Source organism: Suricata suricatta, chromosome 6 (assembly GCF_006229205.1).
Source record: "Suricata suricatta isolate VVHF042 chromosome 6, meerkat_22Aug2017_6uvM2_HiC, whole genome shotgun sequence".
NCBI lineage: Eukaryota > Metazoa > Chordata > Mammalia > Carnivora > Herpestidae > Suricata > Suricata suricatta.
Genome location: NC_043705.1, coordinates 90,510,979 through 90,535,083, shown reverse-complemented (window position 1 = coordinate 90,535,083; position 24,105 = coordinate 90,510,979). Strand labels below are relative to the sequence as shown.

The window sequence follows — 24,105 nt, the reverse complement described above, 5'->3', positions numbered from 1 at the left end:
AAAAGAGAGAGAGACAGAGAAAGTGAGAGTGGGGAGGGGCAGAAAAAAGAGAGTGAGACACAGAATTGGAGCAGGCTCCAGGCTCTGAGCTGTCAGCACAGGGCCTGACATGGGGCCTGAACTCATGTACTGTGAGATCATGACCTGAGCCAAAGTCAGACACTTAACTGACTGAGCCCAGGCCCCCCTTGGAACTGGTTTTTAGATGCATCAAGCTCCATCCTGCCTCAGGGACTTTAAATGCATCTTTGCTTTGCTTGAAACATTTCTCTTTCTCTTTTCCTGACCAACTTTATTTACATGTCATATCCTCAGCAATGACTGCCCTGACTACCCAGACTAGGCTAGACTTTTTTGATATACATTCTTGCAACACCCTGAACTGTGTCTTGAAAGCACAATTGCATATAAATCGTTGTCACAACTGCATTTAGATGTTTAAGTGTATCTCAGATAATGGCTAAAGCCGTCTCTGGTCCATCATTCTATGACATTCCATTTAAGGAAACAGTCCTGTGACCAATGGATCATTTTAAAAAATTCCAATCTTTATTCAGTCTTGAAAACGGAATGAGATGAAAAGGGCAGATATTTTCTTAATGTCCAGCAAAACATATCACAATCCTTTCCCCCTCGTCTGTTCCATTCTTAATAATTCTAAAGAGAATGCTGCTCTTCTTCGAAAACATTAGGTAGCTGGGCCAGAATTTGCTTAGCAAATGGGGGAGGGAAAGAGACTGAATGCACACATGTTATTGATCCTTTGCCCCGTCTCTGTTAGATCGGACTGTGATCTCTTAGAGGGAGGAGCCGTATCCATCTCAAACACTACCGTGTCCCCAGCAGCCAGCACTTATCAGGCACGCAGTAGAGCCTTGGTGAATATTTTTACCAAAGCAGAGTTGAGCCCCAGGCAGTAACGGGTTGCCACTCCTCTTCCCACAGTGAGAACTACCTGGTGCGATGGGGGAGCAGGGGCTTCCCGAAGGAGATCGAGATGCTCAACAACCTGAAGGTGGTCTTCACGGTGGGTGCACAGTCTTCTTGTTCCCATCTTCCACTCTCGCAAGGAGAGTGGAAATGAGAGGGTGGTCACTCCATCAGGAGGGAGCTCGACCTTGGGGCAGATCTGTGTTTTGGGCTTTCTGGAGAGGTTCAGAACAGACCGGGAGGGGTGGGGCGGGTGTGTTGTGTTCCCTGAAGAAGCTATTAGGGAGGTGGATCTTCCCCTCTCTACATCTTCCTCCCTCTTTCTCATTCACTTGCATACTGAAAATATATCAGAGCTCTGTGTAAACAAGCACAGACCCCTTCCAGCAATAATGCCTATATAAACTGGGCACAGTAGCTATTCTGATTTACAGTTAGTTCATTGGTTAACCTGAGTTTCTTTCCTTGGCTCAGACTTTCTAAAAACCTCTCTAAAATGTATCACACACACAAAAGACCTTCTAAGAACATTGACTGCTTTGTTAAATTGCAAATTCTGAACATAGTTAAGTCATAAATGACCAGAGGTCGTAACAGAGGCCTGAGAATCATTCTTGGACAAGACATATGTAGAAATGTTGAAATCAGTTGTTAGTTAGATGATTTATTTCTGAGAGTGAGCCTAGCTTTTTAGTTCTGGAAAGGACAAACAGTGAAAAGAAGAAGGTAAGGGTTATTATGTCTAGCAAAGACCATTGTCTTGTCTGATTTCCATGAGAGTGTGTTAAGAGTGTTATCTTAAGATACCTAAGGATATTGGTGTTCTCTGCAAACTTCTTTGGGGAGAAGAGCATTTATGAGATGTTTTACTCTGATGCATGTGTTAGCAAGCAAAATTACAGAGGAGGAGTCAGGGAGGGATTTGGACATTGGCTAAACCTATGAGTTTGATCCAGGAGTGACCGACATGCTAGATTAACCTACGTTGCTCTACAATAATTTTCCAGTTACAGCCCATTAAGTGCAATGTCTTATGTTATGTCACAATTAGATTGGAGTGCAGCTGATTTATTTTGTTTGTTATTTCCTGAAAAATGGGCCAGAGGCATGGAATAAGATCATAGTCCTAATTGCTTAGACAAAGTTTTCCTGGCATATATAAATGTGTCTCAGTCCTGTTTGTCTATTATTAGTTAGAAGTAAGACCTTATTTATTTTCTTGATAAATAGGAAAGTCCCATAGGGCTTCCTGATTAAACTAGGAGACAGATGTTTCATGAGAGAGACAGGGACAGGGAATCAATCAGTGGTTCATTTTGCAGAGAGCCAATTCATGATGTAAACATGCAGGAAAGGGCATCGGTAAATTTGTCTCTCTCATATTAATGAGCATGTGATTCTGCTTGCATGGAATTCTGCCTGGGCCACCACCTCTTCTTCCCACAGCAAATGAAGTTGAGCAGTTCAACAGGATGATGCTTCTCCATCTTGAAATGACAGGAGTCATCATTTTGGGACAAGGAAGGCATGATGCTCTAACTTCTTTTATTGATTCAAGAGCAATTCAATGAGCACCTAACATGTGCTTTGTGCTAAGTATTAGGGATACAGCATTGGATAAGCTGATTGAAGCTGTCATGGTATGATGGGGGGAATTCGGAAAATAAACAAATGAGTAAACAAACAAGAAAATGTCAGAAGGCCATCCATGCAATGCAGATAATTAAAACAGGATGACATGATGGTGTTTGACTGGGACTTACTTTCAATTGGGCATTGAGGTGATGTTTAAGTTAGAGATGAAATGAGACTTGGCAGGTATGTGCCTTGCTGGCCTTATCTTTTTGTCTCTGGATGTTAGCTCTTTCTAGTTTCTTCATTAAAGACAGAGCCCTAGGAACTGATACATGAGTTGGGCCAGTGATGCACTTGCCCTCTGTCTGCTTAATAAGCATTCACCCCCTTAGCTCTGTAAGAGGAAGACAGAATATATTGCCAGTTTCCCTAAGAATTTGACCACTTTGGGGGTTGTTGCTAACATACTGGAAACCAGACTGAACAATAAAAGGAGTACTAATATACTACTCAATCAGGTGACATGTGTTTTAAGTTTTATTGTACTACCTCAGCTTCCCTAATATGTCTAAGTTTTATAAGGCCAATGTAAAAATGAATGAGAGCCACCACAGATTGGAACAAACACAGTTCTGAGGAAGAATCACTGAGAAGAACCTGTGTTTGAGCATTTTGCTGTGCTCAAACATATTAAGATGCTCTGGGCACTTGGGTGGCTCAGTTGGTTGAGCATCTGACTTCGGCTTAGGTCATGATCTCACACTTCATGAGTTTAAGCCCTATAACAGGCTCTGTGCTGACAGCTCTGAGCCTGGAGCTTGCTTCAAATTCTGTGTCTCCCTCTCTCTGCCCTGACCCTCTCTTGCATTCTCAATTTCTCTCTCAAAACCCAGGTGCCCCTATTTTTTTTTAAGTTTATTTATTTATTTTGAGAGAGAGAGAGAGAGAGAGACATTGTGAGTGGGGGAGGGGTAAAAAGAGGGAGAGCGAGCCTTCCAAGCAGGCTCTGCACGTCAGTAGAGAGATCAACCCACGAACCTATGAGATCATGACCTGAGCTGAAATTGAGTTGGATGCTCAACTGACTGAGCCACCTAGGCACCCCAGCTTAATTACCTCTTGAAAAACCCTATCTCCAAATACATTTTCAGGTTCTGGGGGAGGGGGTGGCAGTTAGCACTTCAATATATGAATTCTGAGGGGATGTAATTCAGCCTATAACATCTAGGAAGGATCCTTTCAGATGCCAGGGCTTTTGTGGCTCTCGAATGCCTCTGAAGGACACCAAACTAGGTATTTCAAAAATACAAAACTTCCTAATGAGAGGGGAGAAGTAATTAGGGATGAAAGTCATTATGAAGGAAGCAAGATTTGAACTTTTAAGGATGGAAAGGATTTGGTTATATAGATAAATAAGAGGTAAGTATTTGAGGTGGAGGTGTGGACAGGGGGCTTAGGAAGAAAGATCGAGTTGAAAGTGAGCATTGTGTGTTTGTGCAGCAGTAACGGAATCTTTGTGATAAAAATAGAGTACTTACATGCAGAGAATAGTGGGGAATTGGTCAGATAGGACAGCTGGAAATATATTATGTCTGGGACATTTCACGTCAGCTGGGGAAGATTAGCACTAATAGGGTAGGAAATGGGGAGCTATTAAGGTTGTTGCGGGGAGAGAAATGAAATAATGAACGTCACTTCTAAAGATGAGTTTGTAGGGGATTTCAGGGTGGTGGGAGGAAGGAGGCAGGCAGGACAAAGAGGCTGTCCAACAATCTGCACGTAAGATAATTGGGATCCCAAATTCAGTTGCCTGCAGGGGAGGGCAGGGAATATAAATGAGTGGCTGAGCTTCCTTAACCAGAAAGCCCCCTTCTCCCCTAATTTCCCTCTCCCCTTGCCCAGAAGAGATATTTTGGAGAGTAGGGGAGCAGATTCCATTCCCCCAGCAGGTAAAAGGACAGTTCTTACATAAGTCTGAGTTCTCCAGAGAACCTGAACCATAGGATATATAGATAGGTTTATTCTAAGGATTTGGCTCACATGATTGTGGGGCTGGGCAAGTTTGAAATCTGTAGGGCTGGCCAGCAGGCCTGAAATTCAGGCAGGATTTCTCTACTACTGTCTTGAGGTAGAATTCGTCCTATAACAGAAAACCTCAGGTTTGGGTGCTGGAGGTACAACAGTGAATAAGGCCTTAATGCCTTCAACTGATTGGATGAGGCATGGCCACATTATGTAAGGTAACCTCCTTTACCTAAAGTTCATTGATTACAGATGTTAATCAGACCTATGAAATATCTTCACAGCAGCATCTAGACTAGTGTTTGACCAAGCAACTAGGCACCGTAGTGTAGCCAAGCTGATACATAAAATTTAGCCATCACAGGGGTGCCTCAGTGGCTTGGTCAGTGATTTCAGCTCAGATCATTATCCCAAGTTTTGTTTGGTGGGTTTGAGCCCTGTGCTGAGCCTCACGTTGGGCTGTGAGCTGACAGTGTGTAGCCTGCTTTGGATCCTTTTTCTCCCTCACTCTCTCTGCCCTTTCCCTGTTCACTCGTGTGCCTTCTCTCTCTCTTTCTCTCTCTCTCTCTCTCTCAAAATAAATAAACTTAAAAAAAATTAACCATCACTGGCCGGAAGCAGGAAGGTGTGGACTACACTGGGGCCATGTTTCATCCCCAGAAACTCTGCACAGTCCCCCATGCTATTCTGTCCACACCAACCACACTGAGAGCCTGGGGATGGCTGCTTTGCCTGGGATCTGGCTCTTATGTGAGCTGACAGGCTATTCCCCACACTTGATTTTAGCCAAAAGGACGAGAAGCTATGACAGGCTATTCCCAGTGCATATGCCATTATGAGGATTAATTTGGAGGAAAAGCATTATTCCCTAGTGAGGCCAGGCCCCGGATTCTCTTCTCTGATGCCAACAATATAATTTGATGTTCTTTCTTCCTATCCCAGCTGGAAGGGGGTCCCAAGAACACTGAAGCTTTTAGATTTGAGCAGGACAACCAGATTCTGAGGTTATCTGGGTGGTTTTCCCTCCTGTGTATCTTTCTGATGGTGAGAGAGATATTTTGTGGTAGTTAGATTTATGGATTTTGGTGTTAGAATCAGTGGACAGGGTCTCCAAGGACTAAGGTCTTGACCTCCGGGAAGCCCCTTATCTTCTTTGTGTCTCAGCTTCTCCTTCTGCAAAATCCATATCTATTTGAGAGTTGCTAAGGATCAAACAAGACAGTGGCATGTGAGAAATGTAGCACCGAGCAGGACACATTAGTGTAGGTCACTGGTTTCAGAGTTCTTCCTTCAAAGAACACACCTGAGTGCACACTGCTGTCCCCCTTGAAGTTAGCTGCAGCCACCCCCCCCTTGCTTTGGTCATTGAAATTAAAGCCAAAGTGATATGTCTTTTCTAGGTAGAAACTTTAAGACCACTAGGTGATTTGTTACATTTCCTTCCTCTGCTGTGGGGACAGTGGAAGCACCTGTTGCCAGGAGATGGCGGCCATCTGCATTAGGCATTCAGCCTGAACTAAAAGTAAACTTCTGTTGTCTTATAAAGCTCTGAGATGCTGGTATTATTTGGTGCCACAACAACCCATTCCTAATTGATAAACGTATGTCAGATGCTCAGTAAGTGGAACTATTGGGATCCTTCCCTCTTCCTTTTACCTTCTCCCTCAGTGGTCCCGGGCGATGATGAGATGAATGAAGTCATTTGTAGCAAAGCTGTTTTGGATCCATCAGCTGGCATATACGAAATGTTGCCTGACTGACTGATATTGTGCTTCTATCCTCTTCTCATTAGTTTGAAATTGAAAAACGGGGACTGGACACTAGAGACCTGCCACTCAGTTTCCTTTCTAAAACTTTCTAAAACTCACCTTTCTTATCTATGGAATGGGTGTGATTGGGGTCTTGTTTTCAGCCTTTCCTGGGACTGATTGTATGACTGGTCCTTGTACACTAAGTGCTAAGTACTTAGTCTACTTCTTTAGACACATGGTAACTATTAATATCCTGCCCTACAGGACCTCGGAAACAAAGACCTAAACAGGGATAAAATTTACTTGATTTGTCAAATAGTCCGAGTTGGGAAGATGGATCTCAAGGATACTAACACAAAGAAGTGCACACAGGGACTGAGACGGCCCTTTGGGGTTGCAGGTAATGACATACTACACACCATTAACTTTTACCAGAGTGCACATTTTCTATGGCTGAATTTTAAAGATTCTTTCTTTCCCTCTCCTCCTTCCCCTTCCCGCCAAAAAAAAAAATTATACCAGACAGCTCCTAATACCTATGTTTCTGGTGACTAAATCAAAATAATTGGTGACTAAATCCAGATTTATGGTGAAGGCAGTGAATAATGGATTTCTCATGTCTTCAGCAGAACATTGGGAGAGTGGTGTAGTCTGAACATTTGGTGCCTTTGCTCCCCAGCGAGGCGAAGAAGGAATAACAATTCGGGTGGGATCTGATTATGAGGCACAAATCATTTTTTAAAGAAATATCCAGGACAGGAAACACAGTTACACAGAATGAGTCACTGGCCACACATCTAAATTCCAGATGGAAGTGGACATTTGGAGACTTGGTGTGACTAAATGAGGTTGCTTTAGCGTAACCTCACCTCCTCATTTTTCTCCAAGCCTTAGCTCTCTCTTGGGATTTCCAAGACTTCATCATTATTTATCCATTTTTAAGGGTTTTTTTTTGTTATATTCGAATATAACTTGCATTATTACTTACCTAGTATATTTTCTTTTAATTAGCCCACTTGAAACTAAAGTACATTTTTAAAGACCATTTAAATACCTGTGAAAGTAGCAATTTGATATGCCAGTTTTATATCTTTTTATTAAAGTATACTTTTTTGCTTTTTTGTTTTTGTTTTTGATTTTTAGAGGGGAGGGCGGAGAATGCAAAACCGTAGGAGGAGGGGCAAAAGGGAGGAAAAAATTTCTAGGCAGGCTCCAGGCTCAATGTGGAGCCTAACACGAGGCTTGATCCCCCAACCCTGGGATCATGACCTGAGCCGAAATCAGGAGTCAGGTGCTCAACTGACTGAGCCACCCAGGTGCCCCTAAAATATAATTTTTAAATCATGTACCATTTATAATTCTTTTATATCATCTCTAAACCCAGTGTTTCAGGTTCTTCCTTCCAAGATACCTTGATCTGCAAGCACAAACCAGCTGGCTCTCCAACTAGTCCTCTGGCACTGCTTGTGAAGTGGGGGACTCGATGAAGTTAGCTTATAATGACCTGTTTTTTTTTTCCTTTTTTGTTTTTTTTTTAGCCTGACATTGTTGCTAGCTAGCTAGCTAGATGACCTTGAGCAAGCCTTTTCCCCAGGGCCTTAGTTTCATTATCTACAAAATGAGAGACTTGGACTGATTGATCTGTCCCCTGCTCTCAAATGCTGATTGTATAGAAGGGATATTCCTGATATCACAATGTCCCTGTTAAGGCCGAGAGGGTCCTTCAACCTAACCTCAAACCATGACTTTGTCCTCAACTGTACTTTGGTCTCTTGGTTTCAGGTGAAAGCAAACTGATGTAACTGAAAGGTTCAGGCATAGATTGCTTCAGCCATAGCTGGATCCAGGACCTTGCATTTGTATCTCATTATTTCTCAGCTCCTATGTCCTCTTGCTGACTTATTCTGAAGATGACTGTCCAGGTTGTTGGCAAAATGTGGGCCATCTGTTCCAAGATTGCATCTTACCAGTTTAGTAATCCAGCTGAAAGCAAGCACCTCTTTCCCATTAATTAGCAGAAGCCCCAGGAACATAAATATAGGCCTCATGCTCATTCCCAAAGCACTTACTCTGGGCATGGGGATGTGGTCCTCTGATTGGTCAAGTCATATGAGCAACTCTGGAGCCAGAGGGAAATTGCTACCCCCAAACCATGCTCACTGAGAATGGGTGAGGGGGGTGTCTGTTGATCAGAGAATAGACACTGGATTCAAATAACAGTTCCCTTCCTTCTGTCAACTCCCTGACTCCCCACTTTAGCTAAATTCAGTCATTGGTTGATTATTATCCATTTTTAATGGCTCCCTGGCTAGAGCCTGAAGTGTTTGAGGTGTTTCATGTCATTAGGGTTTTGGCTATATTCGACTAACTGTTCTCCATGCCCCTCCCCTGCCCTCACCACCATTTCTATAATCCCTTCTCTAATGCAGGAGTTCTTCACCTTGTTTTTATGGACCTTTAGTGGCTAATTTAAGGTGAAATTTCAGAGGATCTAGGATCCCTCTGAAATTGTAGGATTCAATGATCCTGCAGTTATGTGTTTGTGCCTCTGAGCAGTTTATGAAAAGGGAGTGAGTAGATTTCATTAGGTTCTCAGGTCCCATAGGGAGTCACTGTGCTTGAGTTTTGTAGGCACAGTAGACATCCAATACATCTATGTCAAATCCAATCCTGCTTGTTTAATTTCACAGTCACTGTTCTGATTCTTTCATCTTGGCTTCTGCTAACCCAAAGTCTCTTGGATATTTCTGTGGCCTGCTGACCTCCCAGCCTGCTTTGTCCAGAAATGCTTGCCAGATGCTGCACATTGTGAACCCTTGCTGTCTGAGTATTGTCTGACGCTGGTTTGCTTGCCTTTGAAGACTTTCCGACCCAGCCTCTTGTCCTACAATCTTATCCCATCGATTTCCCTTCCTGGGAGCAGGAGAGTGCAAGTTCTTAATTCTTTTTTCTTTTCTTTTCTTTTCTTTTTTAGTTATGGACATAACAGACATCATCAAGGGGAAAGCAGAGAGTGATGAAGAAAAGCAACACTTCATTCCTTTTCACCCGTAAGAGAGTTCCCAGTTCTTTCCCTTCTCTTAAACCACATCCTTTCTCATTGAGGGTTGTTCAGAAGCAGGGAGCAGTGATTCTTTGAGGTGGTGATAGCCCTGTGGGGCCTCCCAAGAGGAGGGCAGTAAAAGAATGGTGATCTCTGGGTGAAGGCACTTGAAATCAACCTGCTTTTCACCCATTCATTCATCAAATGTTTTGTATTCAATAGAGTTTGATTGAAATCTGGCAGAGGGCTGGGCACTGTATGAGGCAGGGCATGAAGTGGTCAACAAGATGGACATGGCTTTTCTTCTTGGAGCTTGGGATTAAACAGATAATCAATAAAAGATTAATGCATTAATCACAAGTAATACAGGAACCATGACTCTGTGAAGCAACAGCATGTCTGGAATATAGAACAGGGAATCGTCGCCTAGTTCTCATTGACAGAAATATCCATGACCTGAGAGGAGGGTAGTGAGGAGGATAAATGTCCTTTACCTGCTCTGAAAAGGAGTCTGTGAGGAAGCAGGACCCTTAGTTTGAGACTGTTATCCTTACTTTGTTACCCCAAGGATGTCCAAGGAGTATGGTGTTTTGTTATTGGTGATGAGGTCAGTGACTCTCATTAAGGTATGTGATTAGGACTGAGCAGGAACAGCTAGTCTTTGCCACTTTACTGAACAGATATGTCCCTTTTGAGGGCTTCGGAATCCTTCCTTTCTAAGAGTCTTCCTAGGGAAAGAAAAATGGCCTCTACTTATAGCAATGATATTCCCAAATCTGAGAGCCATGTTGCTTTGTGGCATTTCCTGATGGCATGTGTGCTGTCTGAGCTGGCATGGACAGTCTCACTTTTCACCTAAGGTGTGGAGGGCCTGGGCAACTTTCTGGAACACATGGAACCACAAGATGAGGACTTTGTTGAGAGTGCCACATAAGCATTTTGTGCTTTCTTTTCCTTTCCAGAGTGACAGCTGAGAACGACTTTCTTCATAGCCTGCTGGGTAAAGTCACGGCCTCCAAGGGAGACAGTGGAGGGCAAGGTACGATGCCATGATGTGCCCAGTGGACTGGGCTCTGTCTTGGGAGCTCTTGATTCTTTGGAAAACAGATCAAAATCCTAAACCCTGGGAAACATAGCCTTCCTTCCAGGTAGACCATTGTGAAAATGGGAGCATGTGATCTATGGAAATGGAAACCACATCTCCTGAATCTGGGAGGCATGTCCTAGTGCCTAGAGGAAGAGGGGAACATATGCTATCTCTTATGTGTCAGGCACTTTAATATATCTCTTTAATTGACTTCTTCCCACGTTCTTGTGGGATAGGTAGGTGGTATCTACCCCACTTCAGGGGCTGGGTTTAGAGAGGTGGGTTAGTTTGACAGAAGCTTACATTGCTAGAAGGCACCAGTAAGAATCAAGCCCAGGGATGTCAGGCTCCAGAACCCCTCTGCTTTCCACCTTCCTTCCTCCTCCTCAGTTGGGTCACTGCATCTGAGATTGTTTACCTCTGCTTTTAGAAGGAGCTCAAGGGGAGAAATGTTGGGAGGGCGAGACTGAATATACCTTGAAGTTGCCTCTTCACGGTGGATATTCCCTTCTAGGCCTCTGGGTGACCATGAAGATGCTTGTGGGTGACATCATTCAGATCCGCAAGGACTACCCACACCTGGTGGACAGGACAACTGTGGTGGCCAGGAAGCTGGGCTTCCCAGAGATCATCATGCCAGGTCTGGCCTTCCCCTGGGGTGAGGGGAGGTCTACCTTGCCACATCCATTTTCCCATTAAAAAGTCAACTCCTGGGGTGCATAGGTGGCTCAGTCCATTACGTGTTTGACTTCAGCTCAGGTCATAATCTCACAGTTTGTGTGTTCGAGCCCCGCATCAGGCTCTGTGCTGACAGCCTGTAGTCTGCTTTTAATTCTGTGTGTCTCTCTCTTTGCCCCTCCACCCCCTCTCAAAAATAAATAAACATTAAAAAGTTTAAGTCAATTCCTTTCTTTTCTACTACATCTTTTCTGTTTGTCTCCATGAAGATAACCACTGGAAACGATTTTTATATATCCAAAAATCTTCCATACATTCACGTAATAAAGATAAACACATAAATGTATGTACATGCACTTTTTCCCCTCCCAGCAGGATCACACTTCATATGCTTTATATTCCATTACTTTACCTACTTTATATAGAGTTCTGCCACCTGCTTTATTACTTAATAATTTATCACGGACATTCTTTCTACTTTACTACACATTGAATAATTCCACATTTTTTTGGGGAGGATATTTTCATTCTCTTAAATTTTTAAACTATTTTTTTATTACCAGAGGACTCCATGCTCATTGTAAAATGTTCGAATACCATGAAAAAGTATAAAGTGAAATGTTAAAAGCTCCCTCAAATCTTTGTCTCCAGAAGTAACTATTAACATTTTCTAAACATGTATATGAATAAAAAATAAATAAATGAGATGATAGAATAACGTTCTTCTGAAACTTCCCTTTTCATCTTAATCCCATCTTAGACTTGTGTGCACAGCTGCTCCCCTGACTTATTTCTCCTCCCGAGTGTACGGCGGTCCCCTCAGGGCCTGCCCTGTGGTTCACTGGGACCTGAGACATTTGGGACCTGAGACATCAGCTCCTTATGCATTCCCCTGTGGGCTTCCAGTTCTGATTGCCCCCCATTCCTGAACACTCCCCCTCCCAGCCCTCCTTCCTGACCTCGTGTTCCTTGGACACTCGAAAAGTCATTCTATCTTCTTTTGCACAGTGAAAGGTGTGTTGCTGCCTGTGGTTGCCGTTCATGGGCCCAGATCAGTTGCATTGGAGCTTTCCTTTGCCTTTCCAGAAGGTGTCACTAGAGGATGGAAATTAAATGATTTTAATGGAGAGAAAAACAGCCAATTTTGACCATCCCACTTACCTTTTTTGCAGCCAATGACCTAGCCTTCCTCCATCCCCTCTTGCCCTCTCTCACCAGCCTCGCTGATGCGAGAACAATGCTTTTTTTCAATCATGTCTGATCTTAATTTCATTAATTGATGTCAAGGCCGGGCACTTCGCCTCAGGCCCCGCTCCCTGTGCCTCTCAGACAGTGACTCTCCTGAGGCACAGACGCCAACTCTTGTCTCTCTCTCCCTCTGCCTGCAGGGGATGTCAGGAACGACATCTACATCACTCTTTTACAAGGTGACTTTGACAAGTACAACAAGACCACGCAGAGGAATGTGGAAGTGATCATGTGTGTGTGCGCAGAGGACGGCAAAACGCTGCCTGTAAGGGCCCCTGCTGCTCCCCTGGCTGCCCCGGCCGCCTTGGGTGCTTCTGCTCACAGAGATTTGCTTTTCCCGTCCCAGAATGCTCTCTAACTGCCAGCTGCCTTCAGGATGGCCTTGGGTAACATGATGGACACTTTTAGAGCTTGCTTAGCATACTGGCTCATCGTAAGACCCGTCTTGTGTTGTCTTTTACATCAAAGCAGCTTTTGAATGTCTGTCTCCTTTCATGATCCCTTTCTCTTTTTCCTTTTTTTTTTTTTTGGCCTCAGCTTATAGGTCAGCTTTTAGCTGTGAAAATGTTGTTCTCGTTGAAACCTGAGTTAGTTTATTCAGGCAAAATCCATGACAAGAAAAATGATCAATACAGAGCCTTGGGCTGGTGTGGAGACTCAGGATGGCCTCAAAACAGACATTCCCAACACTTAATCCAACTCCCTAGTGCTCAGCGAGAACTCTGGTGGAAAGCCTTATTCGTAAATTGGTCTCCAGAGGGCTGGCACAGTGTATTCAAGAATGCAAAGCACATTGCTATAAATATTTATACAGCATATGTCCTATATAATATTTGTCATGTGTGTTTACATTTATTTACTTATACTTCCTTTAAGGTTGTCAGCAATTGTGTCCAGTGTGTGGGAGGGCTCTGCTTCTCCATTTCTCCTTTTGGAGTACTGAGCTGAAAATAAAATCAGCTCTCAGCAGCAGTTTCAGCATGGGCAAATATTCCTCTTAGGCCACAGTAGGTGATTAGATAGCACAGTACAGTGGGGGCGTGAGTATTGATAAGTCATTAGGCAGATTTTGCAACTCTTTACTTAAGAACATAACTAGCATTCACAGAGGAATTACTGTGTGCCAGGCACTGGGATAAGTATAATGCATCGGCATTATTGTCCCTATTTTTACAGGGTTGGGGGGAACTAAGCCTTCAAGTAAAACAGCTCTTCCAAGGTCATAAAGTTAGTATATGGTAGAGATGCGATTTGATTCCAGATTTCAGGCCCTCTTAAACACTTCACTATAATGCCTGTCCATTAAAAAAAATCCTTCAGTTTATTTCTCATATCAAAAAATGATGCTAATAACTACTTCTATCAAATCTGGGAAGATTCATAATTATATTTTAAATTTAAAGTAAATCCCAATCGTCTTTTCATTGGTAAAGACTGGCCCCATTAATTAATATCAGGTTGAGCAAAAATCCAAGTGTTTGAGTCATGCTCTTCTTGTTGGATTCTGAGAAGTAAAATAAGTGAGAGACACTTTGCTCAAAAGAACACAAAAGAAGAGCAGAGGGCTTTTATCTGAAAGGGAAATTGCATTTCATGAATGTATAGACCATTGCTTTGAAGTTATTTTTATCCAACTACCTGTTGGAGAACTTTTAAACCTCAGCTTCATTTTTAAAAACATTGATATGCTCGCCTTCAATGTTGCTGAAGGACAAATTAGAGGGAACATTTAACAGGAATGCAGACATCTTCCTTCTGAACCATTCTCCTACCTGGCACCCTTTCCAGTCACACCCGACCAGTCTGAGCAGATGCACTCATCAAAGATGAATATATAAGCAGGTATTCCGGGGGCTGAAATGGAGAGGTAACTATGGGGCACGGTGATAATTTGCAGTTTCCTCTATTAGGGAAGTTATGGGGGAGTTCAGTTGACTGACTATTGAAAATTGCTAAGGAAGCCTGTGGGAGGCTGTTCTTTCTTTATTTGCAGAAGTAAATATTACTGCCTAATTAAGTGTCAGGCAGTGCACTCAAATACTTTTGATACTGGTGGGTTCCTGTGGAAACAGTTGCCTTCAGGGATATCTATTTCTTTTCCCCCTGCATGTGCACACTGCCCTTGGTGGAGCACTGCCAGAGGACAGAGTAGGTTACACTTGTCCTTGGCCCACTTTGGGGTCTCAGCGACCTTGTTCAGGAGGGGCCCTAGCAGAAAAGCTAATGCAGTCGACTCTGGGATCAAATAGATCAGGTTAAAATCCCAACCTCCCTTCCTAGTAGCTGTATAATCTTGGGCAAGTTTTATTTGCCTGCAAGAGAGGAATCATAATCTCCTCCTCTTGGAGTTGCAAGTTAAAAAGAATGTAAGTGTAAGGCACCTAGTATGCAGTAATACACAAAAACAGGAAGGAGAGTAACATTCAGAGAAGGGAGAGCTACTGCAAGTTGATGCCCTGGCCAGGAACTGAGGCAGTCAAATGGTCAATCCGATGTGGATGGATGCCTGAAGCTAGTTTAAGGAGAAGCGAAAAGGCTTAGATGCCAGGCTGAGAAACCTCTGCTCTTCTGAGACCAGCTAATTTACAGGGGGTGGAGGCAGGGCATGGAGGACAGAATACTATAGAGGTTGAGACCATGAACTCTGGGGTTCGGCAACCAGGCTCAATTCCCACCATAGCCTGGATTAGCAGGATGACCTTGAACAAATTACATAATCTCTCTATGCCTACAATTTTCTGTCTGAACAGGAGATCTGCAGTAGTTGCACATTGCTTTTGTGAATATCGAATTAGGTGATCTACATAAGTGTTCATTAAAATTAGTTACTAGAAAGGTTTGGTAGTTTTCTGGTTTGATTCTTGCCTTGTGGATGCTAATTGGTGTCTTCCTGGGATGTGGCCTTGTTGGTGAGAGCACTCTGGTTCTCAAAGTGCCTTCACATCTATGGTGTCATTTGTTCCTTTGGTGATTACTACCAGATAAACAGCCTGTGTGAGGACCCTGATTTTTCCTTCTGCTGAAATGTGTCTGCCAAGACCAACTCAGCATTAAAGCCCCTAGGCTTCCCAATTTCTACTCAGATTGCCTTCAATTGGCCTGAAACCTGCTAGGAGTTCTTACTGCTAACTGGGGACCATAGGTGTGGGCTATGGGAAAAATTGTTGAACAGGCTTACTTGAGACATATACAAATCTGTATTTTCTCTAAAACCAGACTGTCCCTGGTCGTGATTCCTGACACATGTGGAAACATTCAGTTTTGCCTCTGAAGTGTTGAGAGTGAAGGTCTTAGGCCTTTCTCAGAGTGGTACTGAAACTTTTTTCTACAGTCTTAGGCCATCAAAAATTTTTATCATCAAGATAGTTCTGTGGGATTCAGTTGCTCACCATACAACAATTTTACTTTCACCAGAGATGTATGTGTATTTTCAGATTTTATAAGCTACATGGGATTCACTGCAGCTACAGAAACTCTAAGCCCATAAATGTCACTAGATATAAATCATGGGAGCCTGGAAGGCTGTTATGAAAGGCACACTGGACAGAGAGTTCGTGGGGCTGAGATGTATACTGGCTCTGCTACCTTTCTGGGCAAGTGACTTAACCTCTCAGGGCCTCAGTTTACTCAGTGTTGAAATGGGGACAATAGCAGTGATCATCTGAGGTGGTTGTGAGGATTGGATTAAGTGAGGTACGGTGTGTAATGGGCTCAGTATAATGCTGGACAAAACACACTCTCTAAATGGAAAGACTTTGAAGGTATGTTTATAGGTTAATGCCTCAAAATTTTCTGAAAGCCTTCATCCCATTGAAGACCAAGGAGTTATCTTTCTTCATTTTTAGTTCACTGGTTATTCTTGTTTTGTTGTTGTGTTTGTTTGTTAGAAATAAGTTCTGAAAGCATGCTATTTCCTTATTTTGAAATGGAGTCAATTAAGTTGCAAGTACCATCAATCCTTGTTGCCTTACAGCTTGGAAGTAAAGAAAGAATTCCAGGGAAAGAGAGGCAGGATTCTCCTTCCCACAGTTAGCTTCTCTCCCTGGGGGTCCCAAAGTGCTTGCATGTGGCAAGTTTTGGTCATTTAGCCTGGTGGGGTGGTAGGGGAGATGTCGAGGATCCATTGGTGAGTCAGATGGAATCTGTAAGAGGCAAGGAGTCTGTCATCCTAAAAATGCCCAGAGGCACACAGTTTTGCAATTAGGAAGCCTGGGGCTCTAAAATCAATTTTTTTTGGTGTGTCCCTAGATCTCTGGAGACTAAAAGTAGAAATCTGTTGGTCTAGTATAAAACACTTTGACCCTTTCTGGGTGACCCTAGCTAAAATCTTGTTTTGGTGCCAAACAGCTAGAATGAATATGAAAAGATAGAAGTCAGGGGCTAACCTACTCTATTAGAAGATATTCCTTATTACTCTGTGATCTTTATGGCAAACACTAAATATCCTATAAGGTATGCTTGCTCTGTGCTCATTGTTTACTCAGAATGTCTTTCCCACATTTCTGCTCAGAGCCAACTTGGAATCTTCCTTCAAGATTCTCAATTGTCACCGCCTCCAAGAAATCTTCCCTGAATCCTCAGGCTTTACTTAAGTGTCCTTCTCTGTGCTCCACTGTAGTAAATACATATGTCTCCTATTACACTGTGTTTAGTGATTTGTCTGCTTATCTAAAGATCTCTCTGCAAACCTGTGAACTCTCATGTCAGATTTAATATCTGACAAATGACCATTTCCCAGTGCTTGGCGTGGGCCTGATACTAGAGGATGCTCGGTAACTGTGGGGCTCCCTTGCCCCTATATCTGTCTGCAGCCCATGCTCCCTCCCATCGCCCAGTTTCTATGTTAGCATCAGAAATCCATCAGAACGAGCTGCTGCTTGGCTGATCTGAGCCTTTTTGTAAACTTTGTGCACAAGCAGATTTAAGAAACAAATAGGATTAATAAGACTGGCAGCATGTAGTAACTCCAAGGCTGGTTACCATTTACAATAAGTCAATCACATCAGCGCCTGGTGCGCTCCAATGGTTTCCAGAATGCAAGTAATAGAATTTCTGTAGTTAAGCAGCTGTCACTCCTGGGGCCAGGGATGTTCATGTATAAATCTGTAATTTAGAAGGGTACCTGGCAGAAGGGTTAGTGAAAGGAGGGTTTTCCCAGGCCCTAAGGCCATTGTTGGCCTTGGAACCAAAATTGGCCAAGCACAGACAATGGCAGTACTATAGTATTTGGTTTTTTCTTCTCTTTTTTCCCCCTTGGATCAGAATGCAATTTGTGTAGGAGCTGGGGACAAGCCCATGAATGAATATCGGTCCGTTGTGTACTATCAAGTCAAACAGCCACGGTGGATGGAAACAGTCAAGGTAATAATAATAATAGCAGCAAACATGTATGTAGGGGTTCTGAGACACCTCCCTAAGACCTGAAGCAATACCCTAGTGTGTGTCCAGTGTTGTTTCAGGCAGTGAAAATGGTGGCCCAAAGGGTGAGTATCCTGCTTCTCTTGATCACCCTTCACTGACCCAGGACCAGCCACTAGAGAATTGTCATATGGTCTTCTTGTGGACAGTGCCCAGACTACCAAGTTATGTTACTCTACTCAGCAGTGAGGAATGACAGAGCTTGCAAGCAAATGTGAGGCTATAAAAGACCACTTAATGCCTGAAAGATACTCTCTTGGGAAGATGTCTCAGACGAAAGTGCCATTAATCACAAATATTCACATTACCAGATTGTCACACTAAGTGGAAGAGCATATCATGCATTGGAAGAAGAGTTTGGAATTAATTCAGTGAACAGGGAAGCTTGACCATCTGTACCTTGTTATTTGTAGCAGTCTTTATTCATCCTGTGCTCGGAACCCAAACTCAAGATGTTCATTTAACTTCCTTTTCTAGGATAGCTACCCAAACCTCAGTGGTTCTCATCTTGTCACCTGTATTCCTGTTTTCATCAGTGGGTCTCCCCAAGCTCACTCTCTTCAAAATGATGACCTACCAACTTGAGTCAGAAAGCTCTTGGACCAAGTTGTTTTTCTCTTTTCTGTGTTCTCTTGTACTCTAGTTATTTCCCTTTGCTAGCCCTTGTCAGATGGTTGTTAAAATATGCATCTCCCCATGTGAACATAAGCTTTTTGAGTTGCAGAGCCTCTGCCTTACATCAACATGGCCAGCACATCACATGACCATAGCTTGGAGTAGCCATTCAATTCGTAGTGAGAGAATGAATTGGACTGCAGTCCTTCATGAGGTTCTCCGAACAAATCCCTTTGTTCTGTCTGAAATTACAAATTATGGACCTCTTCAGGCTCCACTTTCATTTTCCAGAGCAGAAAATGCCCCAAAGTATACATCTATTTGGCTTTTAATAGTCACCTCTACAGTATAAACTTGTCTCTTTAAAAAATCAAAGTGGTTTCCTCACAGGTAGCTAAACTTACCTGCTTTGGCTTGAATCACAAGTTATGGAGAGAGCTGTGAGGTGTTGGGAGGTGGGCAGTCCATGGCCAGACCTGATGCATATTAGTCAAGGGGGCAGTAGACCGCCCCTGGGCAGTGAAATGGGTGACCAAGGAGTGAATGATTTGACTCCGTGTCTTCAGAGGTAAAAACATCTGGGTATCTGTCCAGCCAACGATGGAAATGAGCCCTAGGATTTTCCTAAATATTATTGGATTCAAACATTTTTATGTATTTGCATAAACAAGAGTCCTCAAGCATACCCTCTAATGACCACTGTTAATTTGCTAAGCCCTGCTGCAATTGCCAGAACTCTTGGGGTGTGTAAGGAAAATGTGCATTGTGCAATTTGCAGTGCATCAAATCCTGTGCTAAAGTTATGTGACTTTTATATCAATTTGGGGAGATTCATTTTAACCCACTATAATTTACGGACCTCTTTTCATTGGCTAGGAATGCAATTTGCCAAATGGATTACATTTGGTACTTTATTTTCTCTTCATAGCTAGTTCTTATGTAATTTATTTACAGTTCATCAGGCTTGATGGATGGGTAATAAATCAGCATGCAGCTCTTTCAGTTAAATGGTCAGGCTGCCTTTTGGGAAGGGGGTGCTGGAGTGGGAAAGTCTGTTTAACTCATTGTCTCCTGAGCTGTGGTTTCTGCCTACCAAGGTGGCTGTCCCTATTGAAGACATGCAGAGGATCCATTTGAGATTCATGTTTCGACATCGGTCATCCCTGGAATGTAAGTCCCTGACCAAATGGCATCTTTGAAGTTCCCCTAAGGGAAGAGGAATGAGATAACTGGGTTTCCCATGTGTCATTTTCTTTCCTGACCTCACAATGCTATTTCCAGCTAAAGATAAAGGAGAAAAGAACTTTGCCATGTCCTATGTGAAGCTGATGAAGGAAGATGGGACCACTCTGCAAGATGGGTGCCATGAGTTGGTCGTCCTAAAGGTACCATGAGTTGGATTTACTCTGCAGTGTGTGGGGTACAGGAGGCCAAGGGAAGATGGCAGGATTGCTTAGTGGTTAACAGCAAGGACCACAGAATCACACCAGGGTTTACCAGTCATGTGGTCTTGTGCAAGATCTTAACTTCTCTGCCTGTTTCCTTTTCTATGGGCCCTCAGTGAATAGTTGTATTATATGAGATCACTCCTATAAACACAACTATGATGGGTACATGAACACTGAATATGTGGAAAAGCTTATTGTTATGTACAGAATAGGCTATTTACTGTAAGGAGCCCAGTGGGATATATAGAAGCCCAGCAAGAAACATTTGAGAGACGCCTCACTATTACTAATGGAAATGTATCAGATTCTGGGATCCTGATCCTGCCCCTGACTAAATCTGGAATCACTCCCTGAGTGTCAGTTTTCTTTTTTCTTAAGTGTTATGGTAATATTTATGACAAACCAGTGAGATGACCTATGTGGAAGGGCTGTGTATAAAAGGGTGTACAGATATTGGCCATCATTATCTCACATCATGAGACTTGGACTGTTCATAAGAAGTGGGAAGCGTTTGCCTTGATCTCACCCACATGCTTTCCTACAACCCCTCTTATGGCAGCTGGATGCCTAAGACATCTGACTGGAGACAAAGCATGTGGTTGTGAAACAGGACAGAGCTAAGCAGTTGGTGTAGGGATCCAACTCTGGTCCTTGGCTTTCTCAACCTTGGGGGCTGAAAATATCTGTTTGCCTATGGTTTCCATGGCAAACGTGACTCATCAAGGCTTCATTGCAAGGTACTCTTCTCTGAGTCTCTCTGAATTTTCTGGAAACCCATACCCTCCTTCTTCTGCACAGCTCCTGTCTTCTCATTTATGACACCTCAACGTAGTTCTTGGCTTGAAAGCCATTCTTCCCCTAAATTGCGAACTCACTAGGGGAAGGGGCCCAGTTGTAGTCAGTTTTCAATTTACTTATCTTCCTTAAGTCTCCCTTTTCCTATCTGTAAACTGAGGGTGATAACAGTGTGTACAACAGTGATAGTAGCAATTGTGAGGTTTAAATGGAATGAACTAAAGCACATGAAATACTTAGTGCAATATCCAGTACAACATTAACTCCTATAAGACCTACCGCTAGTCATTCATTTCCACATGCCAAGGGACTTAGGCATCTATCAACTCTGTTAAAAGTTCTATATGAATTATTCCCATTTAGTCTGCTCAAAATTTCTAGGAAGTAGATAATATGATTAATCATCAGTTTAATCATTAGAAAAATGAGACACCTAAACAGTGTGTTCAAGATGACACAGACTTGTGAATGGTAGATCACTGTCTAGATCCCAGGACTTTCAGATTCTAGTGCCTTTGCTGCAAATTTTTCCTTTAACCCGATTCCTTATCTTGCTCATGGGCATGCTTTGAGATCTCAAGAAATTTAGGAGGAATCAAAATGGCCTGCCAGAGGAATCTTCAAATTCCCTTTGTGCTGTTAATGAAGTCCACAGAGCTTTCAGCTGGTTGGTCAGTCCTTTTTCCATTAATGTAACTTTGGGTTTTTGCTTGGTTTGTGAAAGATAGCCCCGATACCAGCTGATAGTTACTGCTTCTCTGATGATTTTTCTAATTCTGACCCTATGCACCTTACAATATATAAAGTGGCCACTTCAAACTGTGTGGCATTGGGCATGTACTTCCTTGGGCAAGTAATAAAGGTGTTTTTTTTTTTTTTCCAGGGGGAAAGTAAGAAGATGGAGGATGCCAGTGCTTACCTGACACTTCCTTCTTATCGACACCATGTGGAAAACAAGGGGGCCACCTTGAGTCGAAGCTCCAGCAGTGTTGGGGGGCTCTCTGTCAGCTCCCGAGATGTATTCGCCATTTCCACCCTGGTGTGTTCCACAAAGCTCACCCAGAATGGTAATGAAACCATCAAGAGTTGTATATATATTAGTGTGTGTGTGTGTGTGTGTGTGTGTGTGTGTGTGCACGCACGCGCACATGTGCACATGAGTCCAGGAAGGTCCAGAATGGACAGTTTAGTTGTGTGATCGTAATTCTGCTTGTCTGGACTCTATTTCAGTGGGCTTGCTGGGTTTGCTTAAGTGGCGCATGAAGCCTCAGCTGCTACAGGAAAACTTAGAAAAATTGAAGATTGTCGATGGAGAGGAAGTGGTGAAGGTCAGTGGGGCTTCGTTTTATTCAATCATGGATGGCTTCTGGGGGCAAATGAGGTATTGAGAAAGATGGGACTTTTTCCTCTAACAGTGGGGCATAATATCTCAGATTGCCATGAGGCAACTTTACTGGGAAATCCAGAGGCTGATTTGGTTCAATGATGCTGAAAACACGTTGAGTGGTAGAAAAGTATGGTTGTGTTCAGTTTCTGGAAGGAGATCGACCTGGGAGTAGATCTCAGCCCAACCACTCACTAACTTTATGTGATAAATGAATATGACATATTTTACAGGATTGTTGTGAGCATTCAAGGCAATAATATTTAAAAATTCCTTAGTGTAGTCTCTTATACAATGTTGAACTAAACATGTAAATTATACAGAGTTCAATAAATAGTACCTATTCATTATTTTTGTTGTTGTAAGTTGCTATAAAAATGTGGTCTCTTAGTACTATCTACTGTTATTACTGTTACTGCTAGAAGTAAAAAGGATTCTTAGTTCCTGTTGCAGAGTATTATGTATCATACATGAAGAGAAAAAGACATCAGGGCTCACATTTTAAGTGACACAAGCAGGAAACAATACACATGTCAAATGTATTGTTGTGTCCACATGGTGTTGGTGAATATAGTGTCTGAGGTACAAATCTAAGCAACCCTTCTCTCCAATTCTATGAATTGGGACAAATGTTTCCCACAGGTTTTGGTGATCTTGTTCCTATCAGGAATTTGGTCCAGCTAGAAACTCTGAGATTAAACATTCGTATTTGATAGCTCTGTGTTTTCAGGGACTGTAAGAAATATTGACCCATTCTCTAGGAAGGAAGAGTATTAAATTTTAGTTAATTTTCCATACATGGAGAACCAATGTAGAATTTTCAGATTAGTGCTTTAAATGTGCACCATTGATCCACCTACCTGGTTCAGCAGTAGAAAGAAAATTCTCCAGACATCCTTTCATAAGGTCTATCATGTTTGGGCAGCTTGGAGAAGCATCTAGGAGGAAATTACATTGTCTCTACCTTTGCATTATTTTTTCTATTTCTAAGAAAAAAATGTTATTAATGTATATACATAGAGTTAAATATGTACAGAGCCCCCACCCTAAGAGTATACTTCACTGTATTTTTACAAACATACACACTGATATATACACCCTCTATATGAAGATACAGAACACTTTTGGCACTGAAGTGGTCTCCTCTTACCACTTCTCAACCTCCCTTCTATTGACTGCCATCATAGATTTTTTTTTGCCTGTACTTGAATTTCATAAAAATAGAGTAATAAATAATGTACACTGTTCTCATGAGGGTTATGCTTGTTGTTGAATGTAGAAGTAGTTTGCTCTTTTTTTTTTTATTACTGTGGAGTATTCTGTAGTATTAAAATACCATCATATATTCATTCACACTGTTGATTGACAGTTGGATTGCTCCAAGTTCTGGCTTTTGTGAAGAAAGCTCACTGGATCTTTTGAATGCAGCACGTGGTGGATGTATGCTCTCATTCCCTTAAGGATACACTGAGGAGTGGGATTTCTGGGTCACTTGCACCCTTTCTAATGTCACCTTCATTACTTTTTCCAGTTTCTTCAGGATACTCTGGATGCCCTTTTCAATATCATGATGGAGCATTCTCAAAGTAATGAGTATGACATCCTGGTCTTTGATGCATTGGTAAGAAAGAAGGGACAGGTGTTTAATGACATTAGACATTAATGTGTGTCTCGCTGTGAAAACTCTGAGAACTTGTGGCCCCTGTGGCCCTTTTATGAAGTTTTTTGGAGGTATTTTAACTTTCGGCAGTTAGAGCAATGCATGAGCAGCTGGGGATTTGGGGGTTTTTGTTTGTTTCTCGTTCATTTGAAAGCATGGTGGGGCGAGTGAAAGAGGAATTTTATTTTATTTTATTATTTTTAAATAGTTTATTGTCAATTGGTTTCCATACAACATCCAGTGCTCTTCCCAAGTGCCCTCCACCATCACCACCACCTCTTCCCCCCTTCCCCTTCCCCTTCAACTCTCAGTTCATTTTCAGCATTCAATAGCCTCTCAAGTTTTGCGTCCCTCTCTCTCCCCAACTCTCTTTCCCTCTTCCCCTCCCCCTGGTCCTCCATTAGGTTTCTCCTGTTTTCCTGTTAGACCTATGAGTGCAAATATATGGTTT

At 42.6% G+C, this 24,105-nt stretch overlaps 1 protein-coding gene across 1 annotated transcript in view; it reads left to right on the top strand.

The window, feature by feature from the left end:
* The window catches only part of DOCK2 (dedicator of cytokinesis 2), a 404,233-nt gene that overhangs the window by 53,784 nt on the left and 326,344 nt on the right, over window positions 1-24,105 (top strand). Inside the window, exons 9-20 of the mRNA XM_029942884.1 lie at window positions 946-1,027; window positions 6,543-6,678; window positions 9,253-9,328; window positions 10,284-10,360; window positions 10,923-11,048; window positions 12,475-12,599; window positions 17,597-17,695; window positions 19,465-19,537; window positions 19,649-19,752; window positions 21,494-21,677; window positions 21,841-21,938; window positions 23,526-23,615. Coding sequence (XP_029798744.1) covers window positions 946-1,027; window positions 6,543-6,678; window positions 9,253-9,328; window positions 10,284-10,360; window positions 10,923-11,048; window positions 12,475-12,599; window positions 17,597-17,695; window positions 19,465-19,537; window positions 19,649-19,752; window positions 21,494-21,677; window positions 21,841-21,938; window positions 23,526-23,615 — 1,270 coding nt within the window. The remainder of the gene's footprint in view (window positions 1-945; window positions 1,028-6,542; window positions 6,679-9,252; window positions 9,329-10,283; window positions 10,361-10,922; window positions 11,049-12,474; window positions 12,600-17,596; window positions 17,696-19,464; window positions 19,538-19,648; window positions 19,753-21,493; window positions 21,678-21,840; window positions 21,939-23,525; window positions 23,616-24,105) is intronic.